Source organism: Haliotis cracherodii, unplaced genomic scaffold, assembly GCF_022045235.1.
Source record: "Haliotis cracherodii isolate W230 unplaced genomic scaffold, xgHalCrac1.p SCAF_2, whole genome shotgun sequence".
Classification (NCBI taxonomy): Eukaryota; Metazoa; Mollusca; class Gastropoda; order Lepetellida; family Haliotidae; genus Haliotis; species Haliotis cracherodii.
Window position 1 is genome coordinate 55920343 of NW_027266275.1, and position 20156 is coordinate 55940498.

The window sequence follows — 20156 nt, forward strand, 5'->3', positions numbered from 1 at the left end:
CTCAGCAATATTCCAGCTATATGACGGCAGTCTGTGAATAATCAAGTCATTAGCATCAATCTATGGACTCCAAGCCCACCAGTCCTTGTTTTAGCCCCTTAATGCCGAGCACCAGACAGGGTAACAACAAGTACCATCTTTTAACGCCTTTTGGTATGATGCGGCTTGGGATCGAACCCCAGACCTTCCTCTCTGCAGATAAACGCTCTACCACTAGACCATGGAGGCGGTCTCCTAAAGCTGACCTTCATCTGAGCATACTTACTTCTTGAGGACATCCATGATCTTCTTGCTGACTCCACACTGAGCCCAGCTTCGGACAGGTTTGGGGCAGTTCTTGCCTCTCACCTTGATCCCCTCCATGTCTTCTCGCATCTGATCAACCTCTGTCAATTTAAAACAACAGTCACAATCAAGTTGTGTGAAGACTAACTGAAAGAGGATGACGTTTCCTGGGCCTCATTCCACGAAGTCATCTCTGTTGTAACCACAGGGGTATAATCAACAATATAGGGTAAAAAGGTGTTAAATATACTATAAAAAGACATGTCATCTTAGGAGGATTGACTTTGATTCTATGGTTCTTTTCACAACCAATGAATGTACATATATCTTACTTAGTTCTCCGGCTTTCATTCAAGTAAGTAAGTGAGTGAGTGAGTTTGGTTTTACGCCACTTTTAGCAATATTCCAGCAATATCATGGCGGGGGACACCAGAAATGGGCTTCACACATTGTACCCATGTCGGGAATCAAACCCGAGTCTTCGGCGTGATGAGCGAACACTTTAACCACTAGGCTACAATGGCTTTCTGGAGCAAGGACTTCATTCAAGTACTCTTAGGACTGCTGCCACTTGGCTTACATGGGGATTCTGGGTTAGAATAAGTCCTCAGCAGCTGCTGGTTATACAAATGGACTACCGTCTTGTTTGTTTGTTTGTTTGTTGTTTAACACCGCACTCAGTAATATTCCAGCTATATGACAGCGGTCTGTAAATAATCAACTGTGGACTAGACAATCCAGTCATTAACATCAAGAGGATTGGATGACTTGGTTGATGCATGTCTTCGTATCCCAATTGCATGGATCGATGCTCATGATGTCAATGACTGGATTGTCTGGTCGCGACTCGATTATTTACAGACCGCTGCCATATAGCTTAAGTATTGCTGCGTGCAGTGTTAAACAACAAACAAAACCAACTTGTGTCCTTGTGCTTCATCATAACCCAACAGACCCAGATGGAGGAGGATGCTGCTCATAGTATCTGGACTTACAATTATACAACTGGAATATTGCTGAAAGCGGTGTATAGAACAAACACATGTTATGGCTTAACTCCTGATGGTATAATTACCCGAGACCACTCAATGAATCATGCACTTACCCTCTTGGGTCAGCTTGGCGATCTCTGGCACTTCCACGTAGAAGTTCTTCCTGTAGGAAGGATAGTAAATACGGGCATGATCCACAACTGTTAGCTCCTGCAAAAGGAACACACAACGGGTTAATACTGCAATCACGCAGATTGTTATGATGATTATCCAGTGCATCATATCTCCATCCTATTATGATAAATAGCCCGGTCAAGCTTCGTTGAGCATGTGTTGAGTCCGGTTTATATGACACACTGATAAAATAGATGTCCAATCATAATGCATTCATGTCTTGATGAAACAAGCAGGACTTGGCTGTGTGCATCCATTTGAGTGAGAAGGTGAGTGAGTTGGGTTAAACGCCGCTCTTAACAGTATTCCAGTTATATCACGGCATGTCAGCTTCATGTGGGAGGAAAGCCCGAAGTGATGCAGGCCTTAGACGTTTACCACTTTGGTGAAACCTACGAGCACGGGTATGGTGCTGACAAACCTAGAAACATTATTGGGGCGAACCAGGATTCAAACCCACAATCATAGGTTTCTGGCGTGTCCAAGGAATGCAACTCTGCACAGCAACCTGCGGCGCCTTAGACGACTGGGCCACCATACCATGATCAAGTATGTGGATAAGAATGATCAGCCTTACCTTTCTCTTCCTGGCCATGTTGGACATGGTTGTGTCCAGATCTTCCTCTTCTTCTTCTGATGAATACTGCAAGAATCAAATATTGCATCAATCAGAAATCAACATAAAATCCAAATATTGAATCAAACTTTGCACTGCACCCCTCCTGTTGGAATAGAAAGTGTTCACCAAGTTTGAAAATAACCTATGCAGTAGTTTTCAAGTTATAGGTTGCACACAAAAATGTCTTTGGAAGGATTCATGGATGGAAGGCTGGAAGGTCGAACGGATGGAATTCCTTGGTATAACTTGGTATAAAAATCTTTAATAAATTGTTGAAAAAGATATAAGCCAGAAATACACTGAACAAAACTGCAAAAGTCATTGTCTGCAATTATTACACACCACTCTTTACAGCAGTACTTTCTTAAAAATGTGCACATGATACACAAGAAAAAACAGTGAAGTCTTCCATTACCTCCATGGCATCAATGTTACTCTCCATCACTTCCCCCTTCTCCTTGCTGGTGTCGTCCTTCTTCTTGGCCACCGCTGTGATGAACGTCACCTTGCCACTCACAGCTGCTGCTGGGGCGCTGTTACCATTAGCACCTTTCTGAATAATACAGATCCAAATTAGACTTCAGAGTTACCTCCCCTAGGCTGTTACTATCAGCCCCTTTCTGTATACAGATTCCAATTGGCCTTCAGAGTTACCTACCCTAGGTTGTTACCATTAACCCCTTTCTGAATAATACAGATTCCAATTGGCCTTCAGAGTTACCTTCCCTAGGTTGTTACCATTAACCCCTTTCTGAATAATACAAATTCCAATTGGCCTTCAGTGTTACCTCCCCTATGCAGTTAAAATTAGCAACTTTCTGAATAATACAGATCCAAATCAGCCTTCAGACTTACCTCCCCTATACTGTTAACATTAGCAATGCCATCGAGTAATAAAGATCCCCATAAACTATCAGCACTTCCTCCCCTATGCAGTGACCAGTCACACCAGCTTTTTGGGTAATACATATCCTGACTAGCTGAGCATTCTCCCCTATGTAGGTACCATTCATTCTTCAGCTGGAAGTCTCCCTATGCTTGGACATGTGTACATTCCAACTGCTGTATGACCTCACCTGGTTGTCACTCTTGTCATGTGTCTTGTCTTTGTCACGGGCACACTTGACCTCATCCGTCACGGACTGAAACAAAAACAGGAGTTTATTTTGGGGGTTACTTAAAATATTAACCATGTTAACCATATGTGTTTGTAAAAGCTTCCAATATTTTAACATAACATGTTCTTCCAGTCTGAAAACATTACTGCCAGACCTTGACCTTTGCCAAGACATTTTCCATGCTTGCCATAAGATGTGATTCACAGCATCAGAGTGGTCAAGCTAGCTGGCTTTGTTGAAGCATGTCATTGTATCCCAAATGTGTAGATTGAGGCTCATGATGTCAATCACTGAATTGTCTGGTCCAGACTCGATTATTTACAGACCGACGTCATGTAGCAGGATTATTGCTGAGTGCGGTGTTAAACAACAAACAAACAAAACAATCTTTCTGAACATCCCACAATTACTGAAGTCTCAGTACAATTAATAGAGACGCAGTAACTGGCTATGAATGATGTAATATTGTTTCACAATATCCTCAAAGAAATGTCCTTAACCTTTGAACACACATGCCAGCTGTGGTAGAATTTGTGAAGAAAGGTGTAAACATAAAGTTCCATTCCTGTCAAGGTAGCCATGCCTGAGAAACTTACAATGATACAGCATGTTTTATAAAAAGCCTGAATGTCAATCTTTACCATGTTTACATTTTACTCATTTTGACCATGTTGACCAACACATTTCCCAAACATCCAACAAGTAAACATACATACTCTTACATAGAATTAATATATAAACTTTATAGTTTACATATTAAACAGTCACATTTTTAAATGGTAGATACCTTACATTTTTTCTTAAGAAGTGTAAGGGAATGGTTATTTCAGGGGGTTTGCCATGTGTAATTTAAAAAAGGAAAGACTAGACCAGGAATGGATGGCTGCCTGCTTCAACGTGCAAACATTTACTGATTAAACAATTAATTCACACTTCGTTTCATATAGTTATTGGAAGTGAAGAAAGCCTATTTTCATATTTCTTACACAGTATGTAGTATATTTGTAAACTAATCTCTGTAGAAAATAGAGCAGAACTGTACCAGTGAATTAGTAAAATCTAAATATTTTTTACATTTGTATACTTATCCTGCATTACTCCGTATTGCATTTACTGCTGTCTTTGACAGAGTGACGAACTGTGTGAGATCCAGCTGCTGAAGAAAGTTGTCCCAACCAGCTCAGGAGGCAGCGCCCTCTCACAGTCGGCACGTGACCCGGAAGTCATGACGTCACACAAAAACACATAACTGCTTTAAACATAACATCTGAAACTTCGTGGGGAGGTAGCGTAGCGAAAGGGAGGGCACTTAGACTTCGTAATGCAGGATAAGTATACAAATGTAAAAAATATTTAGATTTTACTAAATTTTTTAACTTATCCTGCATTACTCCGTATTGCATCTTTATCAGACGGCATGGCCGGTGGGCATACCTGCAGATGTGAACCATATGTCAAGGTCCGATGAATCCGCACCGCATACAAGTGATGACCGGAACATCTACGACCATTCCTGTCTTCAGGAAACAAGAGTCGATGCAAAAACGAAACGCCCGAATAGGTAACCGAAATACAATGAGGCGTGTTGCCAAAATATATAACTTACCGAAGAGCGAAAGCGAAACGCAGTAGAGCCCTCTAATCTGAGGCGATAAACACCAGAGAGTTCGACGGGCCCCGCTCGGGGAATCGAAGAATCAGCGGCGTCGGCGGCAAAATCTACGACCAATCCCAAGAGCGAATGCGAAACGCAGGATAGCCCTCTAGGCTGGAGGCAAGGAACACCGGTGAGGTCGACGGGCACCGCTCAGGTATCAGAGAAGCAGCGGCGTTGGCGTCGGCGCCGGTGTCCACATCTACTACCATTCCTGTCGTCAGGAAACGAGAGTTGATGCAAAAAGTAAAACCCGGATAGGTGACAGCAATAGAATGAGTCGGGTAACCCAAAACTAAAACTGACCTAAGAGCGAATGCGGAACGCAAGAGATCCGTCTCGTCTGGGGTGATAAACACCAGAGAGGTCGACGGGCCCCGCTCAGGGTATCGGAGAATCAGTGGCGTCGGAGATAGATGACCTGTTGGGCTACAACCAGGGACCAAAACTGTGAACGCCGGCGACAACTTTCAAGGCTACATCACGGAAGTAGTGGTTGGTGAAGGCGGTGTCCGATCGCCACGAACAGGCTTCCCTGAACGACTGGATGGAACAGTATACCGTGAAGAACCAGTGTAAATACGATCGCCCTGATCTCATTTTATTTCAGGTGATAGCCTTTGGGGGGAGGGTCCAATCCGGCGGCTCATAAGCTTTAAGGATGACCGTCCGGAGCCACAGGGAAAAGTATTCCGGCTGACCAACGACTGCGACGAAGGGGAGACCGGCAGAAAAAGGTGTTTCCTAGACTTGCGGCAGTCTTTAGATCGTAGAATAACCTTCAGTGCCCTTACTGGGCATAATGACGCTCATCCTCATCCTCGGCACCCACACTGGACGAGGGGGGAGGGGACAAGGAATGATCTATCAGGCTGTCCTGGGAGTTGAGTCTTTACGCTGACGTCCCAGTACGGTCCATGATGAACGGCGCCCTGGGTACCGCATTCGAACCGGGCACGGGAGACGTCGAGGGCGTGCTGTACATGGACTCGAGCGGCAGTAGTCAAAACCAGTAGAAACACCCGTCTTCTACTTAAGGTCGTAGAAGGAAGACGAGGGGAGTGGTTCGAAGGGCGTTGAAGACCACATTCAGATCCAACGCAGGCGGTCCGAACTTGGCCTTCAGGTCTTCAAGACTGAACGAGCGCAGCCAGGCCCGTAGGTCGGGAATTTTCGTCTTTCTCCGATCGTCCGGGATGGCCAGAACGGAGTAGATGGCGACCAGGTGTGTGGGGGTGGTAAGCCCTTCAACCGACGGGTGCTACGCAAGTACAGGAGGAACTGATCCAGGATCTGCGGTGACGCTGTCATCGGATCCTGGTGTTTGTCAGAACAAAATGCCTGGAACAATCATCATTTATCAGCATACAGTCCCCCTGTAGATGGACGGTGGGCTGAAGCAATAGCCTTGGTCGCTCAAGCCGAATAGCCCTTGGCTTTCTGCAGGTGTGTCAGGCGTGCAGACGATAACATGCGGGTATGAGGGTGTGGCAACAGACCGTGTGGATGGAGCAGAAGGTTGGACCACACCGGAAGTTCCAGGGGTTGTCTCTGGGTATGTTTCGGAGGTCGATAACCCAACTTCTGGCTGACCAATAAGGCGAGACCAAAGTCAATGGCAGGGGTCGAGTGGCCTGGATCTCTGAAGAACCATGGGAGGGAGAACCGGAGTCGGAAAAGCGTACACGCGTAATCCTTCTCAGGAACGATGGAAGGCTTCGACTGCCACAGCGGTCGTATCCGGCACAGGTGGAATGGAAGACGACAGCTGGCCACATTCAGATATGAGGCAAACAGATCGAGGGTTGGGGTGTCGACCGTTTGACATATTCTGGCCCGAGGCGCCGGAGAGCGTGAGGCGTCGGAGAGCTTGAGGCGCCTGGAACGCCGAAGATGGTGATTCTCGGGGGCGCCGGTCGAGTTTGTAGCGCCGGGAGAGGGGCGAGTACTCTGGGTCCGCAAACACCACACTACGGTGACGTCGTCAGTGGACACGATCAACAGGGCGTGACCGAGAAAGCACTGTCAGCAAGCGACGTCCTGGATAAGCCTTTATCTCGAGGCTGTTGCTGTGCCAATGGTGTTGATCTCTGGATCACAGGTGGTCACAATGTGGGCTGGTGTGGGCCACTAGCCACTGACAAGGTGGCAGGGGTGGTAGTCAGCAACAGGGGTCTGCGATTGCGTACCGTCGGTACGATTCGGAAAAAGGTGTGATCGCCTGCGAGCCAACCTCAAGTAGACGAAGTAACCCAGCTTCACAATCGACCGCCGGGGCATCGACGTAACCGGGTAGTAGGAAGTCGAGGCAATATGGCCATTGCACGAAGTAATGAGATCGTTTTCATCCCTGAAGCGGCGTATAAGTACTCCTGTTCTTATATCGAGGTGACGATGGAGGACGACAACACGATACGAGGCAGGTATGCAACAGGGGTCAGTGGGACGGCCGAGGGACTTTAAGTATCAAATCGACACTGTGTCCGGTAGTCAAGGCGGAAGATAGGAAGGTGTTGTAGTCGAAAAGATCAAACCGGACGAAGGAAGGCGATCTTTTCCATCCCTTGAACGCCTATAGGCGCTATCGTTCTTACAGCGAAGGGTTGATGAAACAAGGTTCCTCGTGACAGCCGTGTTGGTAGAGGAGGTCTATTGTTTCCAACATCCGTGCATGGATGGACTGCGACAGGCGCCTGGTTGAGTGGTAGCACCAAGCGTATAGGTAGACATGGAAACCAATCTGTAGAAATACATGGCACCCCTTGCCATGGTAAGTTGACCTAATTCCGGTCGGAGTTGTTGACAGTCCGAGTACTTGACACGTGACATGTAAATCACACTGTGCAGTAGCCGAGAAAACCGCCTTGGAGTCGGAACTGAGGTGCAAACTCCACACACAGACAATCCTCAATGAACTGCGTGAGAGACGATCAAGTGGTGTACCCGAGTTTTGCGATAAAACACGGAACCCCATGGGCGTCGTGGAAAACCCGGTGAGCGCCGAGGAAGAGTCTCTTTCAGGAACGCTGGCGCTAGGGTAGGGTAGAACAGCGTTGGTGTCGGCGATGTCGACGAAGTAAACTCTTTGTAAGTGGATGTCGTCGTCGAATCTGATACAGACGCTGTTCACATGACGCTCTGTTTCGATGGAAACCTGCAGGTCATCTCTCCGGAATCATAGCGCTTTAAACGACGGGATTATGGATAACGTCTCAGTGGGCAAGTTGAATCAGACCAACTGTCTATTGGTTGAAAAGATTCCACCCAGGAAGTAGAACGATAGTCACGATCCCGAAGACCGACGGGAGAGTAGCGACAGGAGCGGCGACAGTTGTTTCACCATGCTTCTCCGTGTGACGAGTTATGAGACGGCAGCAAGAGAAGAGGGCAGGGGCGCCGGGGAGGCGATTGCCGATGGTGCCCCTTAAGCCGCAGTAGAAGATCGGATAGTCGGCTCGTTGATCTGAGCTTGATAAAGCTTGTTGATCTGGGCGCCGGAGGTCATCTTAGGCGCCGGATATATCATAGGCGCTTCTTCCGTAACTCTTGAGGCGCCGGAGTAGTCAGAGGCGCCAGAGACATTAGAGGCGTCGAAGATCATGAGATCAAAGACCTTAGAGGCGCCGGGAGCGCCGAAGACATCAGAGGATGCGGAGGCGCCGGAGCGCGGAGACATCAGAGGCGCCGGGAATGCACGAGGCGCCGAGACATCAGAGGCGCCGGAGGCGCCGGGAGCGCCAGAGGCGCCGGGCGCGCCGAGACATCAGAGGCGCAGGGAGCGCACGAGGCGCAGGGAGCGCACGAGGCGCCGAGACATCAGAGGCGCAGGGAGCGCCGAGATATCAGAGGCGCCGGGAGCGCGGGACATCAGAGGCGCCGAGACATCGGAGGCGCCGGAGGCGCCGGGAGCGCACGAGGCGCCGGGAGCGCCGGGACATCGGAGGTGCCGGAGGGAGCGCCGGGAGCGCCGGGAGCGCACGAGGCGCCGAGACATCAGAGGCGCCAGAGGCGCCGGAGGCGCCGGGAGCGCCGGGAGCGCCGGGACATCGGAGGCGCCGGGAAGCGCCGGGAGCGCCGGGAGCGCCGGGAGCGCAGGGACATCACAGGCGCCGGGGGCGCCGGAGACATCAGCGTTGATGTGGTGGTGTTGGAGACCGTGAACGGTCGTATGTCTTGCCAGGGGAGGCAGACTCTACGTTGGGAGCGCTGGAGCCGCCGGTGGAGTAGGAGACCGTGAACGGTCGTATGTCGTGCCATGGGAGGCAGACTCTACGTTGGGAGCCGCCGTTGGTGCTGGGAGCACTTGCGAAGCTCCGCTGAGCGCTGCTGCCGTCAACGTAGGTGGGGGTCGACGAGCACGTTGAGCGAGGTGTGTCCTGGATACTCGCATGTGCTGAAGGATCACAGCGACGAATGACTGCAACATCGGCACTGCCTTGTGAAAGTACAGGGCGTCGTACAATCACGGCAGAAAGGGGCGGCCCCGACCAGATTTGTTCCCGCGGCAACAAGTGCAGCGAGGCAGAAAATCTGGAATTTAAGCAAAACATAACTATGTGGCAAAGCCACAAAGTGCGGGAAGCATAATGTGATTCAGAAACTTTGTATTTCAATGAAGTTTATGAGATCAAACAATGACGCTAAAAGGTAGCGAAAAAGCATAGCTTTAAGCAAACACATAACCATGTGGCCAATCACAAAGTATGGGAAGCATAATGTGATTCAGAAACTTTGTATTTCAATGAAGTTTATGAGATCAAACAATGACGCTAAAAGGTAGCGAAAAAGCATAGCTTTAAGCAAACACATAACCATGTGCAAACACGTAACCATGTGGCAAAACCACAGAGTACGGGAGACATAATGTAACTCAAAAACTTCGTATTATATTGAAGTTTATGAGAAGAAACAATTACGCTGAGAGGTAGCGAAAAGGCAAGGCTTTAAGCACACCAAAACAACATACATAAATGTAATGTATTACCCAAGCCAAAGAGAGAATTCAAAACGCAGAACACGACATTACGTGGCCACGTGGTGAATGGCCAAAATGGCGGGAAAGAAAACAAAATGGCGGGAACAACATTGCGCCCGTAAATTACTGTGACGTGAGTCACAGACGAGCGATAAACGTTACAATTTACGAATGGGAAGACCCTAAGGTCACGGCCCATAACAGGTAACAATGTAGCAGCATATAATGAATGTAGAAACACGCAAAATATAAAAAACAAATAATAAGCTTTAATTTCCACAAGGGATACACAGTACGTCCGTCCGTGGAGGTGACAAAGCAGTTATGTGTTTTTGTGTGACGTCATGACTTCCGGGTCACGTGCCGACTGTGAGAGGGCGCTGCCTCCTGAGCTGGTTGGGACAACTTTCTTCAGCAGCTGGATCTCACACAGTTCGTCACTCTGTCAAAGACAGCAGTAAATGCAATACGGAGTAATGCAGGATAAGTTAAAAAATTATGTCTTTACTACAGGTCTAAAGTTGGTACGGTTCACCCTACCTGCATGAAAGCATCAAGTGGGTCAACTTCATTTTCATCATCCTTATCATTCTCCTGCACAACTTCATCTTCATCTTCATCATCGTCCTCCAGCGTCCACTTCTTCATGGGGGGAGTGATGTTAATGGGCAACAGTTCCTGTTTCTTTTTGCGCTCTGCTCGCCATTTCTCGATACGTTCTCGTCGCTTCTGCATCTCCACCTCAAGGCGCTTCTGCTCCTCTTCCTAGAAATATGACATGCACTTATATTCAAGGTAACTAAATACTGTCAGGGATTTATTGAGACCCACTCAGAGGCTGATATTCTGTGCAGGTTCAGAGTCTGCAGCAAATGTTGATAGAAATTCCCAAATTCACACATCCTACCCATGTGGAGAATCAAACCCTGGTCTTCGGCATGACTAGTGAACGCTTTAACCACTAGGCTACCCCACCGCCCCGTAGAAGTTTTGGGACATAAACAGACCAATCCAACATAAAGATACCAGGTAAACAGCAGGGCATTAGCAGTACACAGGACCATTTAGTTTTGTTGTCATACGCTGTAAAAGTTTCCATCCATGTGCAGTCAACCAGACATGACAGTATACTCTGATATAGGTTATAGCTAGGATCATATAATCAGTGTTATTGTTTACATTCCTTCACAAATGAAGAAAAGAAAATCTGATCTGATCTGAAAAAACAAACAACAATAATAGTAATAATGGGCTATTAATATTGCGTATATTTCCACACCACTCAGGGGCATGCGCAAAGGGCTATTATTACCCTGGTCACTGGATCAGTATGCACTCAACAATTATTCTCAGCTCCCTGGGGAGTATGCAGCCCAAGCTGCCTGTTAGGCACTAGAAGGATAACCACACTACCATCCTACCGGGTATCCATTCACTGCTGGGTGAACAGAGGCACGTTTCAAACAAAGCCACTTGCCCAAGGAGATACCACATGCGTTACATGTTCCTGTTTCAGGCAAAGATTGGATTCCAACCCATGATCAGCATATCCTGGCACATTAGAGACACAAGAGAGCCTTAGATATCATGAAAACAAGGATCATTTTAAGGTTTTCATGGCAGAGTGAGTGAGTGACTTTGGTTGGGTTTAACACCGCTTTTAACATTATTCCAGTTATATCACGGCGTGTCAGCTTCATGTAGGAGGAAAGCCCGAAGTGATGCAGGTCTCAGACGTTTACCACTTCGGTGGAACCCAGGAGCTTGGGGATGGTGCTGACAAACCTAGAAACATAATCAGGGCAAACCAGGATTCGAACCCACAATCATATTTTTCTGGTGTGCAACAAGGCACAGCAAATTGCGACGCCTGAGACGACTGGTCCACCCAGTAAATCTGTTTTTACCTTGTTGAGTGGTTCATCTTTAACCCTTAATTCTCCTTCTCTGTGGAGAACCTTTTCAGCACTAGGAGACGGGCTCTTTACTTTCTTCTCAGGAGATCTGGATTTTGACTTCTTCTCTCGTCTATGTGAAACATGTAAACTAATTATCAACATGTTGATGCACCAATAAATGTCTTTCTTGTAATTATTCAGATATTTGCAAAACACAGGGCCAAATACCAACCCCTGCCTGAAATAAGCTGCCCATTGGTAAAGGTAGCCATCACGCTCTTACTCCAAGCGCTGCCTAATCCCAGCATAGGGTTTACATTATTGTACTATGTTTAACATCACTGGCTTTCCTGCCCATAAGTTTCTTTGTTTGTTGTATAACACCGCACTCAGCAATATTCCAACTATGTGACGCGGTCTGTAAATAATCAAGTCTGGACCAGACAATCCAGTGATTGACATCATGTCAATCATAGATCTATGCACTTGGGATACGATGACATGCACCAACCAAGTAAGCGAGTCTGACCACCCGATCCCGTTAGTCGCCTCTAAAGACAAGCATGGGTTGCTGAAGACTAACTCTAACCCGGAATTTTCACTGTATCTACCCATAAGTCTGTGCATTGATTCAATCAACATATTGTAGTAGGTGGTGTCAGGTGCAAAGAGGAATTTATTATGTCGGTGGGAATTCCATTGTGACATATTTAAGTTAATTTAGGTCTTCCACCTTTTGGGCATTTCTCAGTGGCTACATTTTCAGGTAACTTCTTGATCAGTCAAAATTTGGATGAGTAGACTAATCAGGAGAGGGACAAGAAAATCAAGCTTTAATCCAATGAGTATAGTTTTACATCGCTCTAAGCAATATTCCTGCAATATCACAGAGGAGGGCACCATCATGGGCCTCACACATTGTACCCATGTGGGGAATCGAACCTTGGTTTTTGCATAACAAGCAAAAACTTTACCCCTTAGGCTACCCCACCGTCCCTTTAATTTTATGAATACCTCTGATCAAATTAATAACCATCATATCAAAAAAGACTTACTTCCTGTCCTTTTCTTTTGAACGGGATCGTTTTCTCCTGTCTCTCTTTGTGTCACGATCCCTTGACCTGCTTCTTGATCTCTTACGTTCTCTGTCTCGGGACCGTGAGCGTCTTAATCGCTCCCTTTCCCTAGACCTTATAGGGGTGCGGGACCTACTTCTCTTTCTTCTGCTGCGCTCACGGGATAAACTCCTCGATCGGGACCTCCGTCTATAGGATCTGGAGGAAGGAAGAAAAACATAAATTTTTATCCACGATGCACTTGATCATTGTTGATATCAGTCCATATCAAATGGTACAACATGTTACACTTCCTGTCTGTTATGAAAGATAAAACCCCAGCTTGTAAGGTTTTCACCTCACTAAAAATGTTAGAACACATTAATCATGCAAGATTCTAAGACACACACAAAATGTATTTTTCCTGTTTCAGACCATCCATAAATAGGGTAAGCAGGTCAGGTTTGTATTTGTCCTTGGAAAATAGTAATTTGCAGTGCAGCAGTAGAAACCTGCTTCCAAATGAACACAAGACTGGCTCATCCACAGTGAAGTGCAACAAATGTATGCCTGTGGTATAAAATGTGGACAATACTGAATCAGTGATGAAATCAGTGGTGCAATTAGAGAAAATAATATTCAGGTTGTAGGCTTCCTGTTGGAACAGGAAACTGGAAACACACATTTCTTTTCAGCAACAATTCAGTTTACCCAGCTTTTATAGCATTAATTTGCTTAAACCGCCACTTTTTCTTCCAGGAGGGACCGGAAGGCCTGTCAACTTTGAGACACAGTACAAGCCACACATTTGACCTCTTAGGAGCAATTACACTCTTTATGTAAACAAATCACAATCACTTGTCTGATAAGGATACTGTATTGCCATAGTCAGCTACATGATGCCAAGAGTTTCATTACTGTGTTATGCTTTACAAACTTTTGATTTTCCCCAAAGAAATTAATTGCAGTTTTTGAAAGAATATCAATGATAATATATATACAAAGAGAAAATAACAAAGTCAGTTCACCACCACTTGTGTCCCATATATGGCTCATTTATCCTATTTGGGTATTTTGTTCGCACAAGTGTCAACACACATTCCGGCATTATTTGTCTGTGATGGAAGACAACATGCTCCCCATCACCCAGTCTCATCTTCTTTTGAACATATTCTGGTATTTTCCACCCGTTACAGTTCTCAATTATTTTCCAGAATTTATAGTAAAGAGCCCTTCTGAGGGTGCAGTTATTAGGGCTTGGAGGGAGCGCATGTCCCATTCATCTGGCTGTTCCGTTGTTGGTGGCTACACAGGGTTTGATAAAACAGTAGGGGCATGTGCCCTCCTCCATTCGATTGTCACCCTTGGGATCTGGCCAATTTGCAATGTACTGTTCCCTGGGAATAGGGGAGTTCACTTCAATTTGTATACCTTACGTTTTGTAAATACATTTTTTGTTATTGTATATATATAGTGAATGTAACTATTCTATAAACGGACATTGTTACAAGGAACATTATTTCGTGATTAATGTATATAAGTCAATTGATTAGGATATGCTCTTTGACTGGATATATTCTTATTATGCAGTAACTGTTTCATTATTATCAAATTTGTAGCCCACAGACCTGTTGTCCTGCGATGTTCCGTAGCAGCCTGACATGAGATCATGCCACTATAGCCATCATATATATATATATAAATACACAGACATAATTTAGAAGTGAGATCTGTTTTGTTATATTTCTTTTGTTTTAATATGTTATGCTGCCTTGGACCTGAGAATAGTCCGCAGTCCCTAGCTGAGAGGCAGAGGGCCACATGACCCCTTATCCATAATTGTATGTGGCAGAGGAATGTAATGTTCAGAAATGCTGGCTGTGCCTCTTTGATCCTTAGGGTTAGTACGGTTAGGGTAGGTTACCCCCAACACTATCCTTAGCCCAAGGATCCCCTTTCCGATCGTGCACCCATTAACAATCATGAGGATTACGTACCCCTTTCAATCAAACACCCCTTTACAATCCTTAGGGTTCAGCACATGTGCCAACATGGCCAATGAAACACCCCTTTAAGCTCTGTTTGGTAAACAAGCTCTGATCATTTGGGATAGTTCCTGTGGTCCCATGGTAAAGTTTGGGCTGATCAGGTTAGCATAACTTAGCTTCAGACTGGCAATGTGAGTTTGATCCTCCATGCGCGCTAACTGATCTTAGGAAAAGTGCACTACTCACAATTTCTCTTTGGCCTAACTCATAAAACAAGAGCCATCAGAAGTTAACAAATCCCCCATCCCCCACAATAGCAAAAGGCACCACTACAGCTCCTGGTTAATACATGTACCAAGCTTGGATGAAAATATCTTCCACAGTTTTCAAGTTATGCTCCAGAAACGAAATACTGACAGACTGACGGACAGAGAAAATAGTGACTTCATCCCCCTACATTATATGTCGGAGGGATAAACACTAACTGTTAAACAACTTAACTCTTTCAACACCAGTCAACCAGAAGCTTTCACTGCTGTGAGTGAGTCAGTGAGTTTGATTTTACGCCGCTTTTAGCAATATTCCACCAATATCACGGCAGGTGACACCAGAAATAGGCTTCAAACATTGTACCCATTTCGGGAATCGAACCCGGGTCTTCTGTTCGACGAGCGACGCTTTAACCACTGGGCTACCTGACCGCCCCTATTACTGCTGTGACACAGAGACTCTTGTGTGATAGATGAAGCCTACATTTATCAAGGAAAATATCTGCTTGTAAAACATCTTTGCTACTACATGTTAACACCATTTGAAAGACCTAATCCTACTGTTTATACATATGAAAGTTAAATTTATCACATTATTTAAAAATGAATTTAAAACTCAAGTCCATCTTAAATAAAAAAAAAGGAATCTAACAAAATCATAACATCCAGATTAAATTTTCTGCATTAATATAAGGTTTCATAAAATCCACTTACCTATTTCTTTGTTTACTTAGTCGGAAAATTATTTTAAAAAGAATTTTGACTAGAATCTGTCATCACCCATTTCCCGATAACAGTGGCTCAGTAACATGAGGAAATATTCCATTTTCGAGGCTTCTTATGAATAACACGTGCACGGATGCCTTCGATGTCAGACATCATTAGAAAGTTTATTTCATCACTAATATGATAGGTAACCTTCCCTGGAGTCTTATTGAAACTGTACCATTCAATTTTCTTTTAGCGATATTGGTTTATAATGTTGCTTTCTTGCCGGAATCGGCTACAACGTTAGTAATTGGGCACATTTAACCATGTGACCCAAGGCAGCCAATCAAATTATAGCAATGATACAGTCCTCATGTATGATAAATTTCAGATTATGATGACGGTCTTGGTTAAATCGTGTTTTTCTGAATGTTTTAGGCAGGAAATCGTGATCTAAATTAAAAATATGGAACTTCGTGGATGTATCATGCGAAGTTAAGAGCTATGACAAAGATTTCTCATGCGTATAATTTGGCATTAAACATTGTGTCCAAACCTAGATTTCCATGAAATGTTTTTTATTGTGCTCTTTGACATGTTCGACATGTGGACCTGCTTTCAAGAATTGGCATCCATCGGATACGGATATACCAGGAAAGAGGTTATCCAATTAGGGTCTAACTATGCTTGTCAGTTAGGAAAACGTGACCTGTCCCATCCATTATCTGTCAAGTGGTTATATGGTCTGTTGGAGTGATGGCCAGAGTTGAAAGCTAGAAGTGCCAAGTCTCTCACCGAACTTCGTGCCAAAGCTAGTTCAGAGGAATGCATCAACAGATATTTTGATGAACTTGCCATGATTATGGACAAATACCGTTTCCAATCAAGACCAGAAGCAATTTATAATGTAGATGAGAAAGGAATCAACCAGTCCCATGTCACACCGAAAATTGTTGGCTCAAGAAGGTCCGTGGTCTACGAGAGTTCTTCAGAGAGATCGTCTGTCGTCACACTTTTGGGATGTGGGCACATTTATTCCACCTTTCTTTGTATTTGCGGGTGCTAGAATGTGCAGTGATTTACTTGAAGGCTGTACAGTGGGAAGTGACGGAACTGTTTCTGAATAGGGATGGTCAAATGGTGTTATATTCCAAGATTACTTGGACAGCCATTTCCTTCGATATGCCGAATAGACCTTTGCTTCTTCTATACGATGGCCACAAGTCGCACATTTCTCCGTCTTTGATAGACTGGGCAAAATATCACAATATTGTGTTGTTTGTCCTCCCGGCTCACACAAGTTTTATTTTTTCAGCCACTGGACGTGGAATGTTTTGGCCCGTTTACAAAGATTTACAATGTCGAATGTCACAAACTGTTGAAGTCTGATGGTACCACAGTCAACAGATATAACATCACCTCCGTAGCCTGCAGGGCATATTCTGCTGCTTTAACGCCTGGTCACTTGCAGTCGGCATTCAGAAAGTCCCTTTTCGCCAGATATTATTGATAAATCTGCATTCCAACCAGCTGCTTTTATCACTGCATCACACGATGAAGACAAGTCGCAGCAAGTACCAGCTACTGACGACGTACACAGCCCGCATTCTAACCCAAATGTTGAGAAGGAAATTCTCGTCACTAACTTTGACCAAACCCAATTCTTTGTTGACCAGCTTCCCGTCATTCAGAAGAAGCAAAGAAAACCACGCAGATCTATCCACAAGATCGTTAGCGGCAAAGCCATAACTGAACCTGAGATAGAAATTCAAGTCAAAAACTATGTTAAGAGTTCAACTTCTACACAGCCAGTACCAACCAAGAAACGACAAGCAAAGTCACATACATCAGCTGAACAAACTCAAAAGAAACATAAAAGTACCACCGAGCCAGCAGCGGGACCATCCGGTGCGATCAATCTACTATACAGCGTGACAGTGAGGATTCGCCAATATCCGATGACGAAACATGTTGCGTGTGTCATCACTTTCAGCCCGCTGAACTGGCCCAATGCACATCACTGTTTTTTGTACAGTGGGGGCAGTGCATGTATCATGACTGTAACCACTGGGTGCACTTGCAGTATTGTTGTCCACGGCGCGTGCTTCGGACGCATGACACGTTTTATTGCCCTTGCCATGGTCTGCCATGCAAACCATCGGAAGAGTAGGGATTGAAAGAGGACACAAACCTACCTGTAAATAGTGTACATAACTTTATTGACAAGATTCGTTTTGGAGTTGTGTGTTGAATAACTATGCTCTTCAACTGTTATCAGCCGACACAGAAATGCTGGTAGGTATAAATTCGAATTCATAAAAAAAATATTACACTGTAACGGTACTGGGCTTTTGCACATAGCGATACAATAATTTACTACATAATCCACGAATCAAGGTGACGTCACATTCTGTGTGCACATGAATGGCTGATGAATGCAAATGGCTTCTGTAAACAAACTTTTCAGTCACAAGTGGAATCTTCGTCATTTTCTTATAGTTTGATAGATGAATTAAATGATCAGTGAGTATACAAAACAAAATCGGACATTTAAAAACGAATTTGGGTGAACTTTCCTTATATCCATGAATCAAGGTTACGCGAGGGTAATTAACTACTTAAATGAATATAAACATTGGGCCTCCCTTTAGAATACAGTACCACAAACTTTTCAAACACGTGATCATACCCTATGACATAATTTGTAGTATTTTGTTGCCAGTCACACCGGCGAAACAATGCCCTGTGACGTGCATAAGCTCCTCCCAGTGATCTATCATCTCTACATGAAATGCCATTGAATACGCCAAGCAGTGTGGAGAGTTTTGAATATTTGTTTACTAAATATAGCCTGCGGCGGCACATTTTATAGCAAGCGCTAGTTTACGAAAGCACTTTTATTTTTTATATATTTTTTATTTCGTTTTTCTCGTAATTCAAGTGGCTAAAATGGTTATAAATGGGAACTAATATACATATATTATTTTTTCGGTTCATTAATTTTCATTATTATGCACAAGAACGCAGTTTATTAGAGATATAATATTGGCGCTGAACACATCCAAATATCGCTAGTGTTAGGGTAGGTTACCCCGAACTCTATCCTTAGCCCTTGGATCCCCTTTACGATCAATCACCCCTTTACGATCATTCGTAAGTGCCTACCCGTAACCTTCGTAAGTGTCCGTCACCTATTTGACCCTTTCAGTTCCATGACGTCATAGGCATGACTAGGTAAATTTGCACTAAGTTTAACAGTGTGGACGTAGCTCAGTCGGTTAGCTGTCAGGCTAACAATCCGAAGGTGGCGGGTTCGCGCCCGACAGATTCTCACAAAAACTGGTTGCTTGTCTTGAGACGTGTGACCTACGGCAGAGATCGTCCTCACGAGAAGTTGTGGTATACTCGGACCCCATGGTACCGCGGCATTCATCGTATCGCGGCATTTGTGATTTCCGTTAGTTCACGCTGGACACGCCTCTAAGCGGCTGTCTATTAATGCAAATCAGTAACCAGGAAGTGCTCACTTCGTAAACAATTTCAATTTCCTCGGAATGTTCCGTCTGCTGTAAGTAAGGAGTTATTAATCCGTTGATACCTATTTCTGGCATCTGTTGTAATATTGCCTTACCCCCATCTATTAATGGCCAACGATATAACCCGCAGTTCCCCAAGTAAACTTTCTCTATCGACCTGAACTAGATCATCTGCATATTCATGGCGACTAATGAGGTAACGGAAGTTACGTAGTCCGCACATTTTTTCCCGCTCTGTGCCAAGAATCTATTGGGAGATCATAAGGACCATAATGCCAAACTTAGAAATACGTTCTTCACTAGTAACCAAAAGATAAATACATACTTTGGGCATACTAGGAGTGCTTTTTATATATTTATTGTTGACTTTTAACATTTTTCCATTTTGTGACAAATTATTGTCATCCAGTTCTTTTTAAACAATCTTAAAATATCATTTCTGATATTTTGATGTTGACTTATAAAAAATATTTTTCTCTTACTTTTCGGTAAATATGCATTGAATACCTATTGCTGATAACACATTTAGAATTTTACTTGTGCTGTCTTTGCACTTGTCTGGACAAATCACTGATGTCTGGCATGATCACACCAAGTGGTTGGTAGAATTATGTCTTCTTTTTGTCCAATTCGGACCTCCATACACAACTTTTCTCTGTACCGCGATACGATGGAGTTCGCTCCCTTGTCAAACAGAGCGCGAGGCACGGCTTTTACTCGGAGCTACTAATGTAAATAATGAACTTTTATCAGTAAAATATGCATTGTTTGATATCATGAATGATATCTGATACAGAGAACACGAATAAACATAAAGGTTAGTGAGTGCATTTTGTTCCGTTTAGCGTACATGACAAGTACCGCGATACCCCGAGGTTGCAGGCT

At 44.6% G+C, this 20156-nt stretch overlaps 1 protein-coding gene and 1 pseudogene across 1 annotated transcript in view; one reads left to right on the forward strand and one right to left on the reverse strand.

The window, feature by feature from the left end:
• LOC139468268 (probable ATP-dependent RNA helicase DDX46) overlaps nucleotides 1-20156 on the reverse strand; it is a 44040-nt gene that overhangs the window by 23323 nt on the left and 561 nt on the right. Inside the window, exons 2-9 of the mRNA XM_071250119.1 lie at nucleotides 12771-12989; nucleotides 11725-11845; nucleotides 10358-10582; nucleotides 3147-3212; nucleotides 2486-2623; nucleotides 2029-2094; nucleotides 1391-1487; nucleotides 266-386 (exon numbers count right to left, since the gene is read on the reverse strand). Of these exons, the coding sequence (XP_071106220.1) occupies nucleotides 266-386; nucleotides 1391-1487; nucleotides 2029-2094; nucleotides 2486-2623; nucleotides 3147-3212; nucleotides 10358-10582; nucleotides 11725-11845; nucleotides 12771-12989 (1053 nt within the window). The remainder of the gene's footprint in view (nucleotides 1-265; nucleotides 387-1390; nucleotides 1488-2028; nucleotides 2095-2485; nucleotides 2624-3146; nucleotides 3213-10357; nucleotides 10583-11724; nucleotides 11846-12770; nucleotides 12990-20156) is intronic.
• LOC139469057 (uncharacterized) lies at nucleotides 16803-17940 on the forward strand (annotated as a pseudogene).